Here is a 25,140-nt window from a genome sequence, read left to right on the forward strand (position 1 = left end):
TACATGAATTTATACTTGTCCCCATTCCCAGCATTACCTACAATGTCCATTTGAATTGTGTAAGTCTAAGTTCCGGGAAATTGAAATTTTGGCAATTTAGACATTTGATATATATTGTTTCTTTTATCAAGTCATGATATTTCAAAGTACATATGTAAATATAATATCAAATTTTGCATTTATGTCAGAAGAAGCAATTTCTTATGTGAACAGCTGGGTAGATTTACGATATTTTTCTCATTCTATTATTTTGGAAGTGTAAGTATGTATATTTGTACATTCTATTTATTGTTAAATACTTGATAAGGTTTTCCTCTTTCAATTGCTTTCAATTTTGTTGCAGCTTGCTGAATATTTGAGTTATTTTCAATTGTAAACTTGTAGTCTATATATGTATATACAGTATATATGAAACATGCAAATGATACAAGTGCCTCCTATAACTTCCAAATTTTATTAATATTTTGATATTGAAAATATGCATCAACAAAGAACTATAATCTGTTCTTGGTCATATGAAGTGTGCTAATATCTGTTGTATCATATGGACATTTTAATAAATTTTATTTTGATAGTGAAGTTGTGAGCATTTTGTTTTCTGTATGTGTAATTTATTCTTCCACTCCTAACCTATAAGTCCATGCATGTATGTAACGCCTGCAAATACCAAATTAGGTACCCAGCATTTTCATGAAGAAAAAAATCCCAGATTTTTCCGCTTTTTTTCCACTGATGAAGTTTAAACGTCCAGACAAATTTATTTTGACCCATTTCCAGTATGAAACGTCTCCATCTAGACCTAACGCAAAGTACAAGACTGACCTCTTCCATTCTTTTGTTTAGGGCCAATAAAATTGTTGGCTGCTCACAAAAAGATTGTCAGAGCTGTGTGTTGTCTGCCTTCTTGTGAGCAGCCAACAAATTTCCTTGTTGTTTCTCCAGATTTGAGTGCTTTCTTCTCAAATTGCCAAACTAGTCCCTGACTGGATAAAAGGGAAACTCATTTCCCAACTTTTGCCCCATTTTCAAGATGGCTAGGAACTGTGATTTACAATGTGGGAAACAAAAGAAATAAAAAAGCAAAACAAGCTTGACTTTTAACTATATTATTTAGGCAAAGATAAACATACCTTTTCCTTTATTTGTTCCCCCTTTACATCTTAATGTAATGCATATAAAAACATTCATTTAAAAAGTATTCTTTAATAGAAAGTCTTATTTTTTCAAAAAATTCTCTCATTTTCATCATTTGTTGAAGGAATACTTCCTTCAAGCTCATTTATACATGACATGATAAACCACAGCTTTTTTCTCCAAATGTTAATGAATGCGAAGTGGAAGTGCAAAAAAGAAGGAAGGATTAATAAATTTTAAAAAGGCCCTATGCATACTCACGTACCTGTTTATTTTTAAGATATAGAACGTGAGGCTAACAACCCTAATAACATTTCGATTCGCTGTGGTGTTGTTTTTTATAGACAGTTTACGATGCTTTATAGGAATGATGCTTTAGGATTATCTTAACTTTTTTATTTTTATTTTTTAGAAGAACATAATTTGAAGACAGTCGCAGAATTTGAAATGTTTACATGTATATGTGCCCTATTCAAAGAATGTGATATATGAAAATTAGGAAATACTACTATTACTATATAATGTTCTCCAAGTCTATTCTTTTTTATTTCAAATAGTCCAATTTGACATTTGGGAGAAGATATACTGATATAAGAATAGAGGGTGGGAACTATAAACCATGGCATTTGTTTGATTAGACCTTAAAGCCACATTCTCTTGGGTTCTTGTAGGGAATTCTTTACAATTCAGGTATTTGTGCAATAAAAGATGCTTCTCTTTTTCAATAAATATAAAGAAGTAAAAGAATGGATATAAATTTATTCAAAGAGACAATTGGATAAAAGTTTATCAAAGGCACATCGACACTGCCTCTAGCTCTTCTGGTTCAGTTTCTTCTTGTTCTTCTTTTGCAACTTGGGGGATTTTTTCTGGTTTTGGCGTCCTGTAGGCTTGCTCTTTGAGGTTTTAGAAGTCTTTTTACTTGATGTTGTCTTTCCACTCCCTTCCTCGCCGTCTTCATCTGACCACATCGCAAAGTCCTCCACGACATCGTCTTGGTCGTCTTTCTCCTCCCAAGTGTCCTCTTTCCTCTGACTTGGTTTAGATGCTTTCTTGGACGACTTCTTCAAGGGGACTTTCGTCAATGACTGGTCTGCTTCGTCGGCTTCATCTTCATCATCATCATCATCGCTTAAATCAGCAAAGTCATCTTCATCCAAGTCTTCCAGATCATCATCGTCATCATCATCGTCTTCATCGTCGTCACGGTACTTTCCCTTCTTCTTGGGACGTTCCTCCAACCTCTTCTGTTTGCGCTCCACCCTCTTGAAGAGGTCTTCCTCGTCGTCTGATCCCACGTCTTTCTTGAAGAGGTCCTTCATCTCCATCTTGCTCTCCAGCTTCCTCTTTTTGCTCTGTGTCATCGTGGGAATCTTGTCATCAACAAGCTGGGAAAAGGAAGAGAAAAAAATTCAAAGTATAAAATTGAAATAACCTGTATACTGCCCTCTTTTAAATTAATCAGTTCAATAACTGGCCCATTTTTGGGTTCCTTTTTTAAAAAGTCCAGCCAGGGGGGTGTTTCACAAAGATCCTAATTTGGACTTAAAAATTATGGAGAGCCGATAGCATCTATGAAAATATTTGTCAAAGTTATTTTGAAAGGCATAAAATGTTGATTGAAATCATTCATATTTTCTATTATCAAGGAGATTTCATGTTCTTGATGTGGAATTTATAAAAAGTCTAAAATACTTCAATTTTCGCTTTTGAATATATTTTATTTTAAGGCTACAAATGGCTCTCCATAATATCTAAGTCCAAATTAGAGTTAAGTTTGACTTGGGATCTTTGTGAAACACCCCCCTGATGTCTCATTCACCATTAATAAAATTGTCAAACTTTTTAAAGTTATGGGATTTTAAGGGTCATAAATGGCTGAGCATGGCTGAGCACAATATGATTGCAGGGCCCTCAGGGAGAACAGTATAAATACTGATGAGGCTACCCTGGGTAAACAAGAAATATTATTATTATTATTATTATTAGCACTGTTGTCCTCAGAACTTGTTGTAAAATTGCACTTCTGTGCTGACGTGCCGAACATATTCCGGTACGTCTGAAGTTTAATCAAATGCAATAGGTGTAAAGTTATATGAAGGTTAGTCAGGATACGTCCTAACAAAAAATTCTTTCTTAACTTTTTAAAGAAATGGATTAGAAAGCAGAATGAAGTCCTCATAGATACCCATAGGTTGGCAATCAACATTTAACTTTAGAGGCAAGGATCTCTGGTTTTACGAAGAACCCTAAACTTACCCTTTCTTTGCCTGCTTCCTCGTGCTTCAACTCTCTTTCTCTCAGCTTCTTGTAGGTATCGTAAGATTTCAAGATGGCCGTTCCTTGCTCACGATTCTTCATCTCCCATTGTCTCTGAAAAATGAGATAAATGACAAGAAAGTGAATAGAGGATCCAAATCAATCGCAAGTCCTGTATTCAATCGCAAGCTTCCAGTCCCCTGTCTCTTACATGTACAAAGTTGAGATTGATATCAACTCTTTATAAGACGGGGCCCAGATCTCAAGGTATGAAAAATATCATTTTACAATTATCACTTCAACCTGTATTCAATCGCAAGTTTCCAGTCCTCTGTCTCTTACATGTACAAAGTTGAGATTGATATCAACTCTTTATAAGACGGGGCCCAGATCTAAACTTGGAAATATCATTTTACAATGATCACTTCAATAATCAATATCTCCTACCAAACAAAAACTAAAGTAGGTGAAATGAAGCACCCAAATAACATTTGGTATGCATGAAGTTTAATAGTCCTACTTAATTTCCAAACAGCCTTAATATCAAATCATATTTTCCTTTAACGTCTTTAATTAATCATTTTAATGTCTCATATAATATCTCAGGGATCTAGATCTTATGTAGGAGACACAGGGTCCTACATTGTGCATTGTCAATTTCCATGTGCAGAAGGCCATAATTCGCTGACACCAGACTTGGTGAAAACCATAAATGGGTGTACAAGTCTGCACACAGCAACCCTGTAGGCCTATCAAGAAATACCCCCCTCGTCTCTTGGGAGAGTCTTCGGGTGAGGGAAAAGTGAGATAATGACTTTACCATATGGGGATAGATGGGTGTGTGTGCGCGCGTAGGAAAACGCCAGCAACCGCGGACCACTCCATAGAAAACTACCTCAAACCGCGGACGTACCTGCAATGGGGGACCGTCCACGGTTGCGATACCGGTTCCGCCGTATCAAATTTACGACGTAGGGGGCGTTTGAATATTAGATGTCACAGCGTGTAGGCAACATCGACTGGATCAGTCCGATGTGTATCGCGAAATGTCACAGCGCCCCCTTTTGACTGCGCGAGAGAGGCGCTCGCTACCTGAATCATCCCATAGGAGGTACGTCCGCGGTTTGATGTAGTTTTCTATGGAGTGGTCCGCGGTTGCTGGTGATTACCTACGCGCACACACACAAGTACTAAACTTGGTCCACGGTTGACGCCATTTCCCTGTAGTGGTGGGTGTGTGTGTGTGTGTGTGTGTGTGTATTTGGGTTTTTAAAGACGTGTATCAATCAGATATGATTATTTACGTCTGCAGACAGACCTTTAACGTCTCCGTCCGAAAGACGTGACTCAGTTTCGAACCTACATGACTCAGCTTCGAACTTGCGTCATCGGCTGAATCAGTTTGTTAGCTGGATTACAGGCGCACGCCACCAACGCCCTGTTGCAAAGCATTACATACGGCCTGTTGGTCATAAAGTTGAAGGCTAATCCTTGTTACTGGGTAAATACCCAAACGGTGGGAACTTATGAGTTTTTAAAAATTTCAGATATACTCACAACTGCTTTGTCATCTGCCAGTCCGAATGACACCCTTTCTCTCCGCTTGGTGATCTCCTGACAATTCTCCAGAACTTTGTCCAAGAACTGCTTCATCTGACGGGTGAAGTTGGCCACCTTGCATTTCTTCAGGAATGTTCTCAACTGAAAAATCAAAGAGAAGACATGATTCTAAAATGGATGCAGAGCTTTTACATATCAAACAAGATTAAAACGTTGTGGTGACTTGGGAATATCAGAGCTGCCAACCTTGTATGGCCAAAAAAGGAAACCATGACGGCAAAAAAAAGGAATTTCAAGCAAAAAAAAAGGAATTCATTGAAACAAAACTTACAACCACGCGCGACAAACTTCCAATGCGGAAATGTCCATTCCACATGCTGTTTTTTCCCATATTAGGACCTATAGTTTATTTACAAGTAGGTATTCTGTTGTTGTTATTTTCGTATGATCAGAGTTTCATTCTTGTTGAGAATATTTTTCTCTTCAAGCATGTATTAACAATATTTTTCTGTTGAATTTGTGATCATTTTAGGGCAGATGTTTGACGTGCACTATGTAAAATTTAAAAAAATTAAAAAAACATATTTTATGAAGAAAACAAATTTGGAGGGAAAAACATAATGGTTGGCAGCTCTGTGGGATGTACCGACGGACAACACAAAAACATAATGCCTCCGGCTACTTTGTAGCAGAGGCAATAACAACTGCAAGATGAACACGTTGTGGTGACTTCAACTCTCCCAATGTCACTGTTTCTATTTTTGTTTTTTCACTTGCAAATAGCCAACATTCAATGATAACTTTTCTTTGTTACGTTTCGGTCAACTTTAATTTTATCACCATAAGAAATTTTTTGTGTGTTAATTATCTTAAGTTCTACCAATCAGACTTCACCTTTTTGTTATCAATCAATCAATCAGTTTTTCTCTGGCGAACTAGAAAAATAATTTTCACAACTCTGAACATATTTCATTTATAAAAATTATCGCCAGAATTTTTTTTTTTTTACCCTCCTATATATTTTTGAGATTAACCAGAAGAGTTTTGGATTTTACTATGGACAATGCAATAAACTGAACTTCATGATAATTATTTAACAAAAAGAGTAGAGGTACCGTGGTCGAGTGGTTAAGTCGCCAGACTGTCAATCACAAGGACTGCGGCACTAATGTCCTTTGGCAAGACATAGATCAACATTTGCCACACTCAACCCAGGTGATGTAAATGGGTACCTGGCAGGAATTAATTCCTTGAAATGCTATAGAGCGCCGTAATGGCAGCACAGCTAAAGCCGGGTAATAATCTCCAAGTTTGGAAGCACTGATTCTAATAGGCGCTATATTAAAACTGAGTATTGTTATTATTATTATCTCACCTCCAGAACTACTGGAAGAGCCAGCTCAGGAAAGCCGATTCGATGGCAGTGAACCTGAAGATGCTCGATGAGAAGATCATACACTTGATCCATCACACCATCCTAGGAGAGATTAGAAATGGATTAAATAATGCACTGGCAGATCCTTTTTTTGGGAGGGGGGGAGGGGGATGGGGGAGGGAGCATGACCAGCCCATGCCCATCTTTAAACCCTCAGTGGAATATCAAACAAATTATACTTGGTGTGCCCTTTCTTTCCATTTTAGACCCAAAAGGCACCTGAAAAACCTGAATTATTTCCCCCCCCCCACCTTTTTTTCTTTTTCCTCTTTTCAGAGAATTTTTCAGAGAATTTTTCAGAGATAAGTAGATTAGCATCTAAAACTTTTGATAACTATTGTCTTTTTTTATGTGTTGTCAGAAATCTTTAGGAAGTGTGGCAGCTCCTATCCTTCTTTTACAGAATCCTGAAGCAGCCTCTCCTATCAAAGAGGTGGTGTGGTCTAGTGGAAAAGTCACCCCACTGCAGATCACAAGGTACAGGGTTCAAGTCCTGCCACCGCACTAATGGCAAGATGTTAATCTACATTTACCACTCTCCACCCAGGTGTAACTTTCTGCCAAATTCAGAGTTGATTAAGTCTGCTAGCATACATAAAACATGTTACTTTGGCTGCTTCGCTACAATCAGGGTAATGTGTGTAAAGCGCCATGAGCGTCAGAGCCTGGTGGATACCGGCGCTATATAAATATCCATATTATTATTATTATAAAAGAAGAGACATAAAATATGTGGACTTATTTAACCCTACGTTAACTGGGGGGGGGGAGTCAATTTGACCCCCCCCCCCCCCTGTAGAAATTTCGTGACTACTCCGAAACCGCGGCAGATATAAAATTTTCCTTTCACGGCTTTTTTCTTTTGAGTCTTACGCATGTTTTAAAACGATTTTTTTGAAAATCGGACGTATCGGACCATAGTATTCTATACACTTCACTTGACATGTAGGCGATCGGCAGTGAAATGGCCGAGATCTTGGGGGGGGGGGGGGTCAAATTGACCCCCCCCCCCCAGTAAAAACCTGGTCTGAAATAGCCCAGTTAAAATAGGGTTAAAGGCGGGCTGTACTAGTTCAGCCAAAAGGGATTAGACCACATAGCGAGGTCACTGACAGGTGGCTATCTCATTAACTCAGCTCTCAATCAACATAAGAAATGGAGGTTCATGGGGACCAACAGGCACCGATTGGGGAAGTTTTCTATATAGAGGGAGCAAGTAGCTACCACTAGGACAGTGTGGCTTTAACGAAAAGTGAATCTCTCTCACCTTAAAGGCTCTCTCCTTCAGCTGTGAGTTTGAAAGTCTCAACATGACGGCGAAGTTGAGAGGTTTGAAGCTAGCAATGGAGTGCTTCTTGTTGAAATCGGTCTGCTGCAGAACCTAAGAATGAAACATGAATAGGCTAGTTTAAAGATAAAGTTGAGTTCTGGTCATGCTGGGATTTATTAATTTGGAAGTATTTGATCAATGGAACAGATCTTACTGGGCTACTTTTTTAATACAACTGACATTTTGATGGATCTGATAACTTAGTTAAAATTTAACAGAAGTAAGAAAAGACATTGTGCTTTTACCTCTCTAAAATGAAATACCCAAGTTACAATATAAACAGATATTATAGATACCAGGGGTGATAGTGAGCACTAAATAAAAAAAAAGGGGGGGTTCCTCAACCACACCCCCTTGAGTAAAACAAACAAACATTTAGGGGAAAAAATGGCATCTGACAACATCCCCCCACCCCCTTTTGATGAAAAAAAATTGGGGAAAAATTGGGGAAAATCTAGAAAAAAGGGGAAAATCGGTAGGAAAAAAAAAAAATTGGGAAAAATTGGGAAGACAAAAAAAAGTAATCAAGAAACCGGGTAATTATCAGGCCTGAGATACGCACAGGACTGTTCATGGAGAAAAAAATACATTTGACATACCTCCAAGACGAATGGAAGGAGCGGGATGAAGGTACCAGTAGCTTCTGAGAGGAGATTCAAGGCCCGTACCACATGGAACCGTAGGGGGTAGTAGCGTGCTGCTGGGATGAGCCTGTGGTTCAAATAAAGAGGGTGTAACAGTTTCTCTTAAAGGTAATACCAAGTTTTGGGAAATTTTGAAAATTGGCTGGATAGTGATTCTTTACAATTTTGATATATTTTGATGCCCATGTGGATTTATTATAAGCAATAACAAAAAAACACTTCTGCTTTCGAGAAAAATTGAAAATCAAAATAGCGCCTACGGCCATACAATGGTAGCTGCGACCATGAAAATCTCAGAATATGTTGTTGTAATATATAATTTCCCAACGGGAAGAGCCAATTGGTTGATTATAGACAAGAAACATTGTTTTATAGCTGAATTAACATTTTGACCTTGAGAGGGAGCTATACAACATAAAGAGTTAATTATTTACAATTTTATCACTTCAGACTTGATTTCAACCGCGAGAACAATCACTGAATATTGTAGGATTGCATATGCTTCCAATATGTTCATTGGAACCAAATTCATGACCCCCATACCAAAACTTTGTATTACCTTTAACACGGAGTTAAGAACAATATAAGGTGTTGCAAAATGATAATATATAATTTGACCTATTACAGCAATGAATAAAAATATCCAGGAAAAATTATGAGAATGCCTTGAATAGCTATAATATGGTGTTCAAGGCGCTTATCAACACTTTTACTGGTCTAACTATACAGCAAACACCAAACACCAAACATCAAACTTACTTGATGACACCTATGGATGTCTGGACTAGAGGATACACCAGAGGTTTGAGTGTTTCATCGTTGTGAAGTGTAGCCAACACTCGACACCAGAGGTAGATGCAGTGTATGTACTGCCAGTTGTAGACAGACTGGTACATGTCCTACAGCAAGATCAATCATTGAAGAAGAAAAAAGGTTTAAATTCAGTCAATTTTGACGCCTCATTGTGTAGCTTCCTTTCAAGAAAAAATTGTTAAACGCCATTGTGAATTATCTTCGTGTAACAGTATCAGGCTACTCCAATGTAAACATCGTAGCAAAAAATCCCCCCCCCCCCGCCCCCCTCCAAAAAAGAAATATAGCCAACACAGATAAATACAAATGGGACAATGATGTAGGGAGACAGGGTTAGTTGCCTGGATAAAATCTACACATTTCATTAGATGCCCTGCTCATTTTGTTTGATACTCTGCCGGTTCGATATGTACATATAGAAACGCTGATTCTGAGTGACAAGACGTGATAAACGCACTCATAGATAGATCTAGCATGAACACGACAAGGATACAGAAAACGTACCTTCTTCTTGACCGTGATAGCGTTTCGGAGGTGTATGGCCAGCTGGCGGATGTAGATGAAAGCATGCTGGTACGTGAGCTGGGTGTTGAGAGCAAACATCTCAGTCATGGATCGCTGCATGAAGTTGATGACTGGTAGAGTACTGGGTGAAGTGAACTTGGTGTTGCGCACGTAGGCAAGGTACAATTGCTGTGGTTAAAGAAAGGGGGGATGGTTGTCAGTTTCTGTGTGCAGAAGGTCATTTAATATTCGCTGACGTGGTGGAAATACTATTAATGGGTGTGCACGTCTCGCACACAGCGAACCCATCAAGAAATACCCTTATTCTCTCAGACAGTCACTACCACATGGGGGGGGGGGGGATGGGTGAAAATGCAGAGTATTACACAAGGCCAGTTGGTCATAAAACTGAAGGCTAGTCCTGGTGATTGACAACACCTGTTATTGGGTGAACACCTGAATGGTGTTAAATTCCCAAAGAGAGCCCACTACTATGCATCTTGAAGAAAAAGAAGGTGCCATTACATAATTAATCACAAAGTTTTGCCTTTATGAAAACAGACTAAATTTACACCAGGGCTAAACCACCCCCCCCCCCCCAAAAAAAAAAAAAAAAAAAATATGCATGAATAGAAAGGGCAACTATTTCTGCACACCCTGCATCCATTTTAGCATGACTAAATTGTGTTTGATGACATGAATTTTATCAAGGAAAATAAGTTTTAACATCTCTAAGTTGGCAAGAGTTGAGAAACTCAAAATTATTAGTTTTCAATCAAAATTTGCTTATTTATGCAACATTTTTGCAACCTTTGAACCCATGAACATTGTTTTTGTAAACACAACCTTTTATTTTAACATTATAGCAATAAAAGCCACACTGTCCTACTTGTAGCTACTTGCTCCCTCTATATAGAAAACAATGCTTAAGCTGTGCCCGTTGGTCCCCAATGATCCTCTTTTTCTTATGTTAATTGTTAATTTATTCTGTTAATTGTTATGTTAATTGAGATCTTGCAGGGAGTACTAATCCCTCCTTTAAAACTAGTACAGATAAGCTTTAAAAGAAAAATATCCATGTTGCCATTTGAAAAACAATGTGAACAATCTAACCTTAAAAATAAATCATGTCGTGAAAGGATTAACCTTCTCATCCCATAAAATCACAATGATTCTTTAGATATCATTAAACAGGAACAAACACAAAATCATGTCAACATGAAATCAGTTGCCATTTTTCCTTCATGACTGGTTTCATGTTTTTATACGTCAAAAGTATTTTGATAAGAAGACAAAGCTTAATACTTGGCGCTCCATATATCAGAGGACTAAAATTAAAGATAAACTTGAGTTCTAGTAAAAAAAGAAAATGAATTTTCACAGAATCTAACGAAACTTACACTGAATGTTCAAGATTACAAATAAATGTCATGTGCCAAACAATTTTGGAAGAAAATGTATACTGGCTGAGTAATGAGCATAGAAAGATAAGGAAATCAGGGTAGTACCAGCCCCGACAACATGTGTGTTGTCCCATGTACAGCTTTCTGTGTAAGTGATTGTTACTTTACCAAGACTCTGCCAAATTTATGATGATTTTGATGACTCCAGAACCTTGCATTACACACCATTACTTACATGCTATATGATCAACTTTTCTGATCCATTTCACACCTTTTCTTTCACAATGCAATCGCATTACCAGAACCCAAGTTTATCTTTAACCCAGTCAAAGTCAGTCCAATTTGATCTTTTTATTTTATTTCCTAAAATTACAGCATTCTATAGTTTTTTTTAAAAGCAGTAGAAAGTTTTTAAAAGTGCTTGACAATATCAAACATTAGCATTTCACATCAAGGAGGCTAATACAGGATTCTTGTGCAAATAAATAGTTAAGGGATCCGGTAACTCTGTCTCAGGTTCTGAAACAAAATCCTGGATTTAGCTCGTGCTGCAATGATAATTATAAACCTTTAGGTCATTCAGGAACCCCATGACTTTTACAAGCCTGTCTGATTTTCAAGATATTTATGACTGGAAATCACAACCAAATTTTGTGTTTGCCTAACAGTCTTCATAACACTACAGTCTATTGAGGAAAACAAGTATGGTAAAACTGGTCACTCAAAGATTTGTACTTTTTGAGGCACTTCTAGATCATTTTGAAGCGTGATTTTTTTTTAGGGCTTCAATATTACACCATAAGACAAACACTGATAACACGTAGGGCCGTGCATCACAGATTTAACATTGTTAAAGGATGCCTTTAATGTCATAAAACCCATCCCCTTGCATCAGCATGGATATCGCGCATCTGTCCCATTCTCACCTTAAGAATGAAGTCCAGTCTGGATTGTTTCGTACATCTCACAATTGAGAACAGACACAGGAAGGCCAGAACTCGTACTGTCTCTTCCCCTGTACTCCACAGATTTACCAGTTTCTGTGAAAGCAAACAAAATTGATAACATCATCTATACCTCAAAAGGTGCTATAAATGATCATCCCTGATTATAATTCCTGTAAATGTCAAATATCATAAATTCAGAAGATTAATGCAGGCTATGAATCTGGAGCATAACTTTCTATTTCCAAAAACATATTATGTTAAGTTTGTGCATGATGGATCAACCCCTCCCCCCCCCCCCCCCCTCCCTCTCCCACTCACTGACAACGTAGGCTAAATAATAATAATAATAATAATAGCTAGTTCTTATATAACGCTTTTCAGGACCGAAGGCCCTCTCAAAGCGCTTTACAGATATATATATATATATATATATATTATTACCCCGGTCATAGGATTCAGGCTTACCCGCACACAATGTATGCACATTCTCCACTCCCTGGGGAGCAATCCAGCCAGGCGTCTTTTTTTACAAGCGCTAATCTAACCACATTAGCTTTCGCATCCTACCGGGTACCCATTTAACACCTGGGTGGAGAGTGACAAATGTAGATCAATGTCTTGCCAAAGGACATAAGTGCCGTGGGGGGACTTGAACCGCGAACCTTGTGATCCACAGTCCGGTGACATATCCACTCATCCACAACACCTCTACTAAATACCGTACCCTCCCCCCTCCCCCACCCCTGTATCAACTCCCTGTTCCTTATCACCCCAGTCACACCAACGACACCAACATCAGGGGGGTGTTTCACAAAGATTCTAAGTCAAACCTAACACCAAGTTGGACTTGAAAAGTATGGAGAGCCATTTGTAGCCTTATAATGAAATATATTCAAAAGCAAAAATTCCAGTATTTTAGACTTGAACATGAAATCTCTCATCATAATAGAAAATATGAATTATTTGTATCAACATTTTATGCCTTTTAAAATAACTTTTACAAAGTATTTTCAAATATGCTAACGGCTCTCCATAATTGTAAGTCCAACTTGGAGATAAGTTCAACTTAGGATCTTTGTGAAACACCCCCCAGACCACCCCCAACAAAAATTAATTGTCTGTAGTGACTAATACCTAAATATTTAATGTGTGTAATGCGTGTAATTGGGTTTTTACAGACGTGTATCAATCAGATATGATTATTTACGTAAGCATACAACTGACCTTGATGATGACCTTGACGAGTTTTGGGAAGCATGTGTAGTAAGGGATGAGGTTCCTCACATGACGTAGCACCACACTCACTACGCTTGGCTCAGCGACATTGCCTAACAGCTGAGAGTGAAAACAAAAGAAAAAAGAATCAAGATTTAACTTAGTATTCAAATACAATAATATCAAACATTCAGACAGCAAGGTGATTACTCATGATTCGTATAAAAAGAAGGGGAGGGTGTTCTTAGTTAGCGAAAAGTACGGTATGTTAAAGATAAATGTGAGTTCTGGTAAAAAAAAGAAAACAAATTCTCACAGAATCAAACGAAACTTACACTGAATGTTCAAGATTACAAATAAATGTCATTTGCCAACAATTTTGGTAGAAAATGTATACTGGCTGAGTAATGAGCATAGAAAGATTAGGAAATCAAGGTTAGTTGCCCCGACACCATTTGTGTAGTCAAATATACATCTTTCTGTGTACAGTGCTTGTTACTTTACCAAGACTGGGCCAAATTTATTATGATTTTGACGACTCCAGAACTTTGCAGTACACACCAATACTTACATGCTACATGCTAAACTTTTTCTGATCCATTCCACACCTTTTCTTTCACAATGCAATAGGATTACCAGAACTCAACTTTATCTTTAATCATTATAACAGGCTGAAAAATAGGTGAACTACAGTTTTTGGTGCTTGCATAGATGTCTATCTTCACTTTACACATACTACACAGCCAGTATTGACAGAGTGCCAGAGTGAAGACAATGACTTGTCCTATCACTTTGTTCTGATAATTACAAAGAAATATATCAAACAGGGATGCCAGTTAGAATTGATCAGAGGTCCCGAAAATCACCTAGAATGAGCTATTTTGTACAGAAAAAAGCCTAAACTATGGTCTGAAAATAACTTGCCAGGGCATGAAAATTGGTATCCCTGATCAAACTCATGAAAATGAAGAAAACAAAATAATGTCATTATAACAAGATTTGTGTTTGTTCATCAAGTTACAGAATTAAAATATTTTTCAAGGAATGAAGAAGTTGGCATTCATACATGTAGCACTGTAACACTGAACTGAATCTGAATCTTCACAGTTTATGGTCAGAGATTAAAACTGGACTAAAGAAAGTACACTTTTAAGAATACTGTAAAACAAAAAAATAAATCGTGCGCATTCAATATTAGAACATTTTGCGCATAGTTCAGACTTGTGAAAGCTTTATGCAACAGAATTCTTCAATTACACTGAATTTTTGCAATTCATGACATCTTCTTGCTGTGAAAATGTCTGTCATTTACAATTTGCAAACATTCTGGTTTTAGGATAGTGATTATGGACTTGGATATGGACCTTAATGAGATCGGTGAGATAGGCTTTAACATCTACGTGATGGTGTTTCCATTTGGGAGAACTTGACGGTGGTCTGTGAAGAGAAAAAACAAAAATAAAAAATACAACTCTTGATTAAATTTCATGTTTGACTAATACAGTCAAACCTAACAACAGTGACCGTATGATCTCCATACATTCATTCATTGAAACATTGATTATAACCTTCCAGGACCTGGTATGAATAAACTTATGAATAAAGAGTGGCCTACTTGGGATACTCCCAAAACCTGTTTTGTAAACAAACAAAGGTTTACAGTCTATATAAACCAGCTCGCTGATCTCACATTTCTATTCATATTGGCCAGAAACCTTGTGAGTCTTCTCATTCTATACTATATCCCAAGTTGGCCACCCGATATTCAAATGTGTATCTTCTTTGTTTTATCTTCATATATCAAATTGAAATCCAACTACATTGTACCACATGTACTACATCTGTGAATCTTGATGTATACCCCCTCTTTCTTTATTCTTCTTTCTCTCTCTCTCTTTCCCCTTTTACCAACATTTGTTCCATCATATTCATATTATTATGTATCCATTGAGGGTAGTCATGCTATCAAGCTTTGCTTACTTTGTCAACCCTCCTGTTTGATGTTTTCGATTAGTTACTTCATTCAAAATTATATTCTTTTGAAATGTGTAAAATTTGCAATGTTTTGTTTGTTATATATTTGTAAAAGTGCAAAAGAAAAAGAAAATCAAACAGAAATAAATAAATCAAATCAAATCAAATCTCACGTTTTGCCAGCTTTATCCTCTAACTCCAAGGAGCGTTGAAGTACTGGATACACTTGCTTCAAGCATAGAGACACAACCGCATTGAACGCTGAAAGAGAAACAAAACATATGTCAAAACACTTGAAAGGAACCTCTAATAACAAGATTGATTCGTCTTCTTACATTACCGTACTTGCCGGCGATAGGGGCGCAGCGCCACACAGGCCGCATCCCCAACAAAATAAAACAAAACAAACGGACCAAACAAAATAATCATAATTTTCTCGTAGATTTTTCTAAAAACCGACACCAAATTCGTCAATATTATTATAAATTTACAGTAATTTAGCAAATCTTCATCAATTTTTAAGCTAGTACTGTATCGCAGGCAGATTTGTATGGGACTTGATCTAGATGTATATGAATATGGGAATTTAAATTGTAAATATGAACAATTGAAAGAGGAAAATTAAATGAATCAAATTGAATTGAGAAGACATTGATCTTCACTCACCTGCTGATCCATCTACGGCATACTTTGTCCTGACACGTTCTTCAGCTCCTGCTTGTTGTACTGCAGCACGGAATGCTTTCATCGCTTCCCTCAATGCTTTCACTGAATTTTTCTGTACAGGCACAAGAAAATTTGTTGTAGTCATTGTGGCCAGTAAGGTTTTGACAGACATGTGTACATATCTAGTAGGATTACTTTATCCCTGGGGGTGTTTCACAAAGGTCCTAAGTCGAACTACCACCTCTCTTCTTCTTCTTCCTTCCATCATCATCATCAACACCATCATCATCATCATCAGCATCATCATCATCACCAACACCATCACCACTATCATCTTCATCTAATCATCATGTTTGTAGCATTCATACCTCAAGTTACTGCCTCCATTTATCTACCAGAGCCAGGGTGACTGGAATACCACCCCTCTTCTTCTTCACGCTTCCATCATCATCATCATCATCATCATCATCATCGTCATCGTCGTCATCATAATCGTCATCATCACCATCATCATCATCTATATCATCATCATCATCATCGTCGTCATCATCATCACCATCATCATCATCTATATCATCATCATCATGTATGTAGCCTGCATACCTCAAGCTGCTGCCTCCATTTATCTACCAGAGCCAGGGTGACTGGAATACCACCCCTCTTCTTCTTCTTGCTTCCATCATCATCCTCATCATCATCATCATCATCATCATCGTCATCATCATCATCACCGTCATCATCATCATCTATATCATCCTCATCATCATCGTCATCGTCGTCATCATAATCACCATCATCATCATCTATATCATCATCATCATGTATGTAGCCTGCATACCTCAAGCTGCTGCCTCCATTTATCTACGAGAGCCAGGGTGACTGGAATACCACCCCTCTTCTTCTTCTTGCTTCCATCATCATCCTCATCAACAAAGTCTTCTTCATCACTGTCAACCTGGAGTAAAAAATGAGAAGAAATCGGTGAAAAAATAGAGAACTGGTGAGCGATTTAGCCTTGTAAAACTCAAATAATAAATACAGTCAAATGGCTAAACTGAACCGAAACCAACACTACACTGACCGATTCTGGAGCATTGTGGTAGGGTAAGGTTCTTTTTCACTGGTTCTGTTGACAGTCTGTAGTCAGTCTTTTTGGTGTGCCTAGGATATCAAATTGTTACTATGATTTTTGAAGACAGCAAGATAATCACATTTCTATTAAAGTTCTTGTGAAGTTTCCACATCTTTAAGAGGAATATTTAACAAAAAAATGAGAGCTGAATTGAATAAATCCTAGGCAAACCTGACCGCTTCCCACAGGTTGATCCGCCGATCTCCTCACAATTTCTCAAAATTAGAATTAGAATAAGCTTTGTATTTTTATTACCTCACCAGGCTTCTTTGTATCCAGATCATCTTCATCTCTACTCCCTTCTTCTTCATCGTCGTCATCTTCCTCCAGCTCCTTCTCTTCCTGCTCACAATTTCTCAAAATTAGAATTAGAATTAACTTTGTATTTTCATTACCTCGCCGGGCTTCTTTGTATCCAGATCATCCTCATCTCCACTCCCATCTTCCTCCTCATCGTCCTCCAGCTCCTCTTCCTCCTCACTCTCCATCTCCGAATCATCCGATTCATCAAAGTTCAGGAGCCCTCCTTCATTCTCCTGCAGGAACTCAAAGAATTCCGGGTCAGACGTCTTCAGTTTCTCCAAGGATTGCTTGTGGCCTGTGATCTTGGTGACTTTCCCGCTACAATGATTATAAAAGATTCACAGAATGCTTGGTACAAAGCTACATCGTTAAAACATTTTCTATTGCGTTCTATCACCCTGTTTTCATTCTCAAATTCTCAAATGTTGTTCACCTATTGGCCCGAATTCACAAAGGAGGTTTAGATTTAACTAGGATTTAACCCATGGTTTAAACCCTCATTTACATAACCCATGGTTTGAAATAAGCACAAAATAAGCGCAATAAACACAAGTCAGAGGTCCAATATTAGACGCGCAAGGCAATGACGCTCATTTTGCGCTAATTTTTAAACCATGGGTTTGTTTACAGGAAATCTAAATCTCCTTTGTGAATTTGTGCCTTTGTCTCACATACCGTAAATCTCTGTGTATAAGAAACACATTTTTTCCCTGTTAAAGGTAAAGACCAGTTATGGTCATGCGATTGCATTGTGAAAGAAACGTTGTGGAATCAATCAGAAAAGGTTGATCATCTAGCATCTAGCATCTGCAAGGTTCTGGAATCATCAAAATGATAAGAAATTAGGCCCATTCTTCGTAAAGTTACAAGCGCTATACACAGAAAGATGTATATGGGACTACCCTATATCTCTCACAGACCATGAGAGAAACAAATTTACCAAATATATGAATTGGTAGGCAGTTTCCCGGCAAATTTTTTATCGTCATGTATTAGTCAAAAACATATTCTTTCACATGATTGGTAATGAGAGCTTCCATTTCATTTTTTGAAATTGAGGCGTTTCCAATACTGGTCTTTACCTTTAATATTATAACAACAGAAACAATTTTTGTAGTGCTGGTCACAATTACCTTTTTGGCTCTTTTCCATCTGTCTTTTCATTGTTGTCATGTTGATCATCATCATCTTCTTCTTCAGACACGATATCCTCTGCCATTAAGTCATCTATGGACATATCTGCCAATTTGCTGCAAAAAAAAAAATCATTATTAAAGGCATCGTTTAACGATGTTAAATCTGCACGGCCCTACATGTTATCAGTGTCTGTGATATGGTGTAATATTAAAGCCCTAAAAAAAAAATTGCACTTTAAAATGATCAAGAACTTCAAGAAGAGCCTCAAAAAAGTAAAAACCTTTGAGTGACCGGTTTTACCATACTCGTTTCCCCAAATAAACTGTAGTGTGGTGAAAACCGTTTGGCAAACGCAAAATTTTGTTTTGATTTCCAATCATAAATATCTTCATAATCAGACAGGCGATTGGCTTGTAATAGTCATGGGGTTCCTGACTGCCCTAAAGGTTTATAATTATCATTGTAGCATGCATGAGCTAAATCCAGGATTTTGTTTCAGAATCTGAGACAAAGTTACCGGATCCCTTTAAATAGATCTAATACAACTTTCATTTGGGGGGTTCTCTAGAAAAAAATAAGAGAAAATGTAAGCAGGTAAGTAATTTAGTTTTGAGTGAGACTTGTCATAATCTCTTTCAGAGAAGTCTATGTTCTAATATCATTTGCAATGAAACTACCATTTTCTATCAAGTTGCAGAGGTGATTGATAGTTTTTTGGAGTCAGAGTGTGGAGGGGGCCAGGGAAAAAATTAATGTTTATTTTTCGGGGGCTACTTTTCAAGCTTGCCTGCATGAAAATACCATTCTAAAATTTGTTTTGCATTGAACTCTATGCAAATTTACAGGGGCTCTTTTCTGATTTTCGGGGGCTCTTTTAGGCATTTCGGGGGCTAATTCGCCCCGAGCCCCCGTGTATTTTTTCACTGGAGGGGGCGGAAAGCCCCACTGCACTACTGATAGCTACTTGCACCCTCTATATAGCAAACAATGCCTCATTGGTGACCATTGGTCCCCTATGATCCTCTTTTTCTTATGTTAATTGAGAGCTGATTAGATGAGATAACCACCTGTCAGTGACCTTGCTTGGCCTGGAGGTCTTATCCCTCCTGGCCAAACTAGTGCGGTGGGGCTTAAAGCAGTTGCGCTATATTCGACGGGTGGGCGTTGCCATCTATCTTGCCAGCCCAGATAGCCTGCCGCTTGTTCGTTCGTTCATGTCCCCTGCCGCTGACCTGTCTTAACAACCGATCGCAACGATAAACAAATGAGATGTAATCGGGCGATGAGGTCTCCCTTCATTTTGAAAAAAACGTCATAAAATTAGAAAATGACGGAACATAGCTGAAGCTGAAGACGGTTGGCCCCATCGGTAAAGGTAGGCTGTGACATCCATTCATTACTTATTTGTCATCATCATTGATTCATTAAATTGTTTATAAACCCATTTAAAAGTATCATACCATAGGCTTTACAAAAAATTGTGTTTAATAATGTGCCGCTGCATGCAGAGTGCTTTACTGTAGATACTGGTGTTGCCAACTTGCCCTTAGTAATACACAGCTAGGCACGTTCACGGAGCACTAGAGGGCGCCCCGCGCACATACTTTATCTGCGGTGGGTCGGCACTAATCAGCCCAAAACTTGGATATGGGAGGGTGGAAGGATATATCTTTTTTTTAATGTTATCCGGTCTTACCCCTAACCATCCTATGTTTAATCTAAGTAAAAATAACATATGAGTACAATAAGAGAAACATCATTACTGATGCAACTTTTTAAATATTAGCCTAGAAATGACCACCAAACGGGAATTTTTTTTTTTTTCTTCTGACAAATCTACCAAAAATCTGGGTTTAAGATAAATCACATCTAGGCACAGTAATACAAATACGATTTTCTGAAAATTTAGGTATGACTTTTTAAGTTTCTTTCAAGTATATTTCTGTGCATTGCAGCGCAAATATTCTTCACTGCTTCAAAATCACCCTGGAAATTTTTTTTTTTGCAACAAATTTGATACGAGGTCCGCGAGTGTTCCCCGTTCCTTGCGTGTTAAAAGTTAGGTAATACATAGTTTGCATTGACTTGCGCACACAAAAAAGGCTCAAAAACAAAATGTCAAATGGAGAAATAAACAAGCTTTTGTATAGTTATTAGAGATCTACCAAGGTTTTTTTGTCGGTTTAATTCATTATATAGGGTCTAGTCTCAATTAGAATTCAGAATTATCTCACTGAAAAGTTAAGAAACCGACGATTCTCGATCGTAGTTATTTTCATTTTGCCAGCAGCCAATCTAGCGTTGTTTTGGCAAAAAGCTAGGCCGCTGCCTTCCCATCGCAAAACCTTTTGAGTCCCGCTAAAACCTTTTGCGAATCCCGCTAAGGGGCATTGCGTGCGCTGGAATCTCCGAAGGGGCATTGGTCTCGCTGGCAAACTTCCAGCCCGCTACCTTCCCATGACAGACCATTCGTGGTATGGTGAGACTGTGTGCGCGCGGTACGATTTTGGTTACGAGAATGCACGCAACGCAACCGTGCGCGTCACTTTCAGCTGTCGAATGTCTAAGGACATTTTTAGTAAGAATACTTCTTCTTATAGAGTAAAGGAGCCCGTTTTCGGCCACTTAAGACAAAATCCTATTTTTAGGACTCTTTACTTCCTATTTATTATCATTTCTTGTTCAAATCATGAAGCAAATATTATTATTATTTAAACAAAAAAAGAATCCCAGAAAAAAATCACGAATTGCCATGACAATATTCATTTCAATTTTCACTGTTTTGGAGCCAGTTATCGGCCGAGCGTTTCAGTTTACGGCTGCATGTACAAAGTCAATAGGAAGCGCTCGCGCGCGCCGTGCGTTTCCGCGCTGATGTACAGCACAAGCGGGTGGAGCAGGTATCCCACGCCGGAGCTCCCTGGTGCTCGCCTGGCCGAAGACAGGCACAGCGGTGATCGGAAGTTGGAATCTGAATTAGACAGAGATATCGTGTGTGCGTCGCGGTGTGCGGCTGCATTGATTTAATACATGCGATGAGATACTTTTGAGCTTGCGACTAGCACAAAATCGGGCTCTAAATCTGAAAAATACTTGAAATAAAGCTCATTTTATGGTACCCATATTTCTTACAGACACGCGTAAGATACTCGATTTTTCAGATTTGGGTAGCGGGACCGGCGATTACATCGCTAAAATGTGATATTTTAGGATATATTTTCCATTGCAAATGTGGTTCTTCAGTGACACTGGCATGGTATGGTATGTGTGGGATATGTGTTATGCTATTATGCGATGTATTTTAGAGTGATTTTACCTTGCATCCAACCAATCGGCCGAAAACTGGAGCTGGCCGATTACCGGCTCCTTTACTCTATCTTTGGTTGTACAACAATTAAAAAGCTAATTTCATCAAATTTGCTCCTGACATGGTTCAGACTAGACCGAAAACTTCAGTCTCTCTAATCGTCGGTTGTTCCGCTGAGACTACGTCTGGCTCCACTAGACCTCCGATTATAGAGACTGAACGATGGGGACCTCTTACTGTGAGGGACTGTACAGAACAAATGGTTCGGTTCGACCGGACCGCGATGAATGAGATATGCAACGAAATTTTCACTCTTTACATCCTCATAACTGCTGCAATTATAATAACAATTAAAAATAACATATATATAGCTTATTTGACTTACGATAGCTTGCTCATTTAGATCCTAAATTAATGATTAATCCGAGAAAGTCTCGTCGTCAACATTATCCGTCTTGGTTTTAGTTGATGAATATTCATTTTTTCTTTTCAAACGTCCAATAGCTACCGTAGCTACGTACGAGTCGGCCCAGCTTGACCAACGAACTCCCACGAAACGAGTGCTCTGATTGGCCATTGGCGTAGGTTGACCCGGAAATATACCGGCCGCCGGGTCATATAGAGTAAAGTACCCGGTAATCGGTCAGCTCCGGTTTTCGGCCAATTGGTTGGATACATGGTAAAATCACTTTAAAATACATCGCATAATAGCATAACACATGTCCCACACATACCATACCATGCCAGTGTCACTGAAGAACCACATTTGCAATGAAAAATATATCCTAAAATATCACATTTTAGCGATGTAATCGGCGGTCCCGCTACCCAAATCTGAAAAATCGAGTTTCTTACGCGTGTATGTAAGAAATATGGGTACCATAAAATGAGCTTTATTTCAAGTATTTTTCAGATATAGAGCCCGATTTTGTGCTGGTCGCAAGCTCAAAAGTATCTCATCGCATGTATTAAATCAATGCAGCCGCACACCACGACGCACACACGATATGTCTGTCTAATTCAGATTCCAACTTCCGATCACCGCTGTGCCTGTATTCGGCCAGGCGAGCACCCGGGAGCTCCGGCGTGGGATACCTGCTCCGCCCGCTTGTGCTATACATCAGCGCAGAAACGCACGGCGCGCGCGAGCGCTTCCTATTGACTTTGTACATGCAGCCGTAAACTGAAACGCTCGGCCGATAACCGGCTCCAAAACAGTGAAAATTGAAATGAATATTGTCATGGCAATTCGTGATTTTTTTTTGGGATTCTTTTTTTGTTTAAATAATAATAATATTTGCTTCATGATTCGAACAAGAAATGATAATAAATAGGAAGTAAAGAGTCCAATAAATAGGATTTTGTCTTAAGTGGCCGAAAACCGGGTACTTTACTCTAGCTCTATTTTCGAGTGCATGAACGTACTGTTTCACAGGACTAAGATACAAATTGGATAATTCATATAAGTAAGTCCGTAAATTATACATTTAATATTGAGTTATCAAATTTTGATAACTGTAATTAGGACAAATGACATATCGACCTAATTTACATCTGATTTAGAAATCAGGAAATTAGATCTAAATAAAGAAAATCGGGGGAGAAATGTCGGTAACGAAAAGCTGTTACGCTGTGGCTCTAATTTACCCCCACGGTACGAGATCTCTGGGTTGCCATCTGTATTGGGGAATGACAACAAATGTCAGTTTTATTAAAGAAATGACCCAAATCAGATGGTTATTGCTGTCTAGGTTCAGACTAACGTTAATTGTCTGAATCTGATGTGTTTTCAAGTCAATAACTCAATTTGGTGAATATTTTTTTTTGTATGAATTTGCCCAACAGTACCAGAGTACAGCCAGGATGTGTGTCATCAGACTCTATTTTCATACACAATGATTTATCCCATATACTTCCTCAAGATTTTATTCCCTTATAGAGTATCAAACATGAGAAGATTCAATTCGATGGCAATAAACCCCCAGATTGCAGTCACACGCCAACAGTCACAACATTGCCCCACACATAAAAAAATTTGTAGTTAACCTGAGTGATATGGCGAAAAATCGACGAGACCCTGACTTTAGTCCTAATTAACCGAGTTATTATAAGCTTGTCTGCGATAGTTCTCGGTATTTCTAATCGAAAGGGAACATATAGTTTTGTATACTCACCTCTTCTTGCCACTATTCGTGTGTTTCTGCTTTGATTTCGTCATTTCTGCTTGCGCTTTTTAGCTGTATGTGAGGGAATTGAAAGATTCACATGTGGGAATCGATAGAATGGCACAAGGCGCATGGAATTATATCCCCCCAAAATACTCTTTATAACGGCAAGTCTATAGAAAATTACACCTTATAGACGTATTATTTATTATCAATCAATATAAGAGAGTTTTAATTCCATAGATTATAACATTTATTAGATCAATGAACCTCGGTGTGGATTCATGGAAGTATTTTTTCTGGAAACAAGGCTAAGTCAAGCGAATCAAATCATGCACGTGTGTACCGGTGAACTCAGTGGTCTCAGTGGCATATCGCATGCATTGGTGCACCATATGGATGCACAATATACACATGATACAAGCACAATGCCCATTAACTTCCTGGAGTTAAATGCCCATCAACCATCAATTATAATTAAAAGGGGGTCATTTTTCGGGGTAAATTTTGTATATAATTTGGGGTTTTCAACGAACATATATATGTATATATATATATATATATATATATATATATATTTTTTTTTTTTTTTTTTTTTTTTTTTAAGGGGGGGGGGGGGGGAGGTGGGTGATCGATGTATTATTTTTTGGTTACATTTAGAAATTTCATGAAGAAGGATCATAACTCGTATATAATTATTTCAAAGAAAACCTGAAACTTTGATAATATCGGGGGTGTTTCATCAAGCCTTAATCTTAGTTGATGACCGCTTAATTGCAAGACGACAGCTTCTATTAATTATACTTATCTTGGAACCACTTTCAATTATAATGGTTCTTTCAATAAGGCTATAAACAAACAGGTTAATCAAGCCAGGAGAGCCATGTTCAATTTAATTTGCAAGGCAAGGAAGTTGTGCTTACCTCTTGATATTCAATGTGAACTGTTTGATCAGTTAGTTGTCCCGATTTTATTATATGGTAGTGAAGTTTGGGGTTATTTTCAGAAGTTAGACGTACTGTATTGAAATATTTCATAGACTCCTTAAAAGCTTGCTTAAACTCAACCGTGGAACTGCAAACTGTATGGTTTATGGCGAAGTTGGTAGATTTGCTTTAGCTAGTAAAGTGGAGAAACGTATATGATCAATTTTTTGGGCGAGGGTTAGTCAGGGTAAAAAATCTAAGCTTTCATACATTATTTATAGTCTGT

The 25,140-nt window shown here is 38.1% G+C and overlaps 1 protein-coding gene across 2 annotated transcripts; it reads right to left on the reverse strand.

Moving 5' to 3' along the window:
• Positions 1 to 1,653: 1,653 nt before the first annotated feature.
• Positions 1,654 to 24,261, reverse strand: LOC585237 (nucleolar complex protein 2 homolog). Of its 2 annotated transcripts, XM_030986792.1 has the most exons (18): positions 24,199 to 24,251; positions 23,938 to 24,000; positions 18,453 to 18,569; positions 17,412 to 17,637; positions 16,723 to 16,839; positions 15,885 to 15,996; positions 15,392 to 15,479; positions 14,609 to 14,681; positions 13,254 to 13,364; positions 12,009 to 12,122; positions 9,680 to 9,868; positions 9,122 to 9,261; positions 8,318 to 8,429; positions 7,656 to 7,769; positions 6,329 to 6,430; positions 4,951 to 5,094; positions 3,394 to 3,507; positions 1,654 to 2,522 (listed from the first exon to the last, which is right to left on the reverse strand). In XM_030986792.1, exons 2-18 carry the CDS (start codon positions 23,979 to 23,981, stop codon positions 1,947 to 1,949), a joined length of 2,493 nt encoding a protein of 830 aa, XP_030842652.1. In that variant the 5' UTR covers positions 23,982 to 24,000; positions 24,199 to 24,251; the 3' UTR covers positions 1,654 to 1,946. The 2 variants fall into 2 exon arrangements, with proteins under 2 accessions (XP_030842652.1, XP_030842651.1); XM_030986791.1 differs by having other exon boundaries at positions 23,938 to 24,261.
• Positions 24,262 to 25,140: the final 879 nt, after the last annotated feature.

This window comes from Strongylocentrotus purpuratus, unplaced genomic scaffold, assembly GCF_000002235.5.
Source record: "Strongylocentrotus purpuratus isolate Spur 01 unplaced genomic scaffold, Spur_5.0 spur5_scaffold_16, whole genome shotgun sequence".
NCBI lineage: Eukaryota > Metazoa > Echinodermata > Echinoidea > Camarodonta > Strongylocentrotidae > Strongylocentrotus > Strongylocentrotus purpuratus.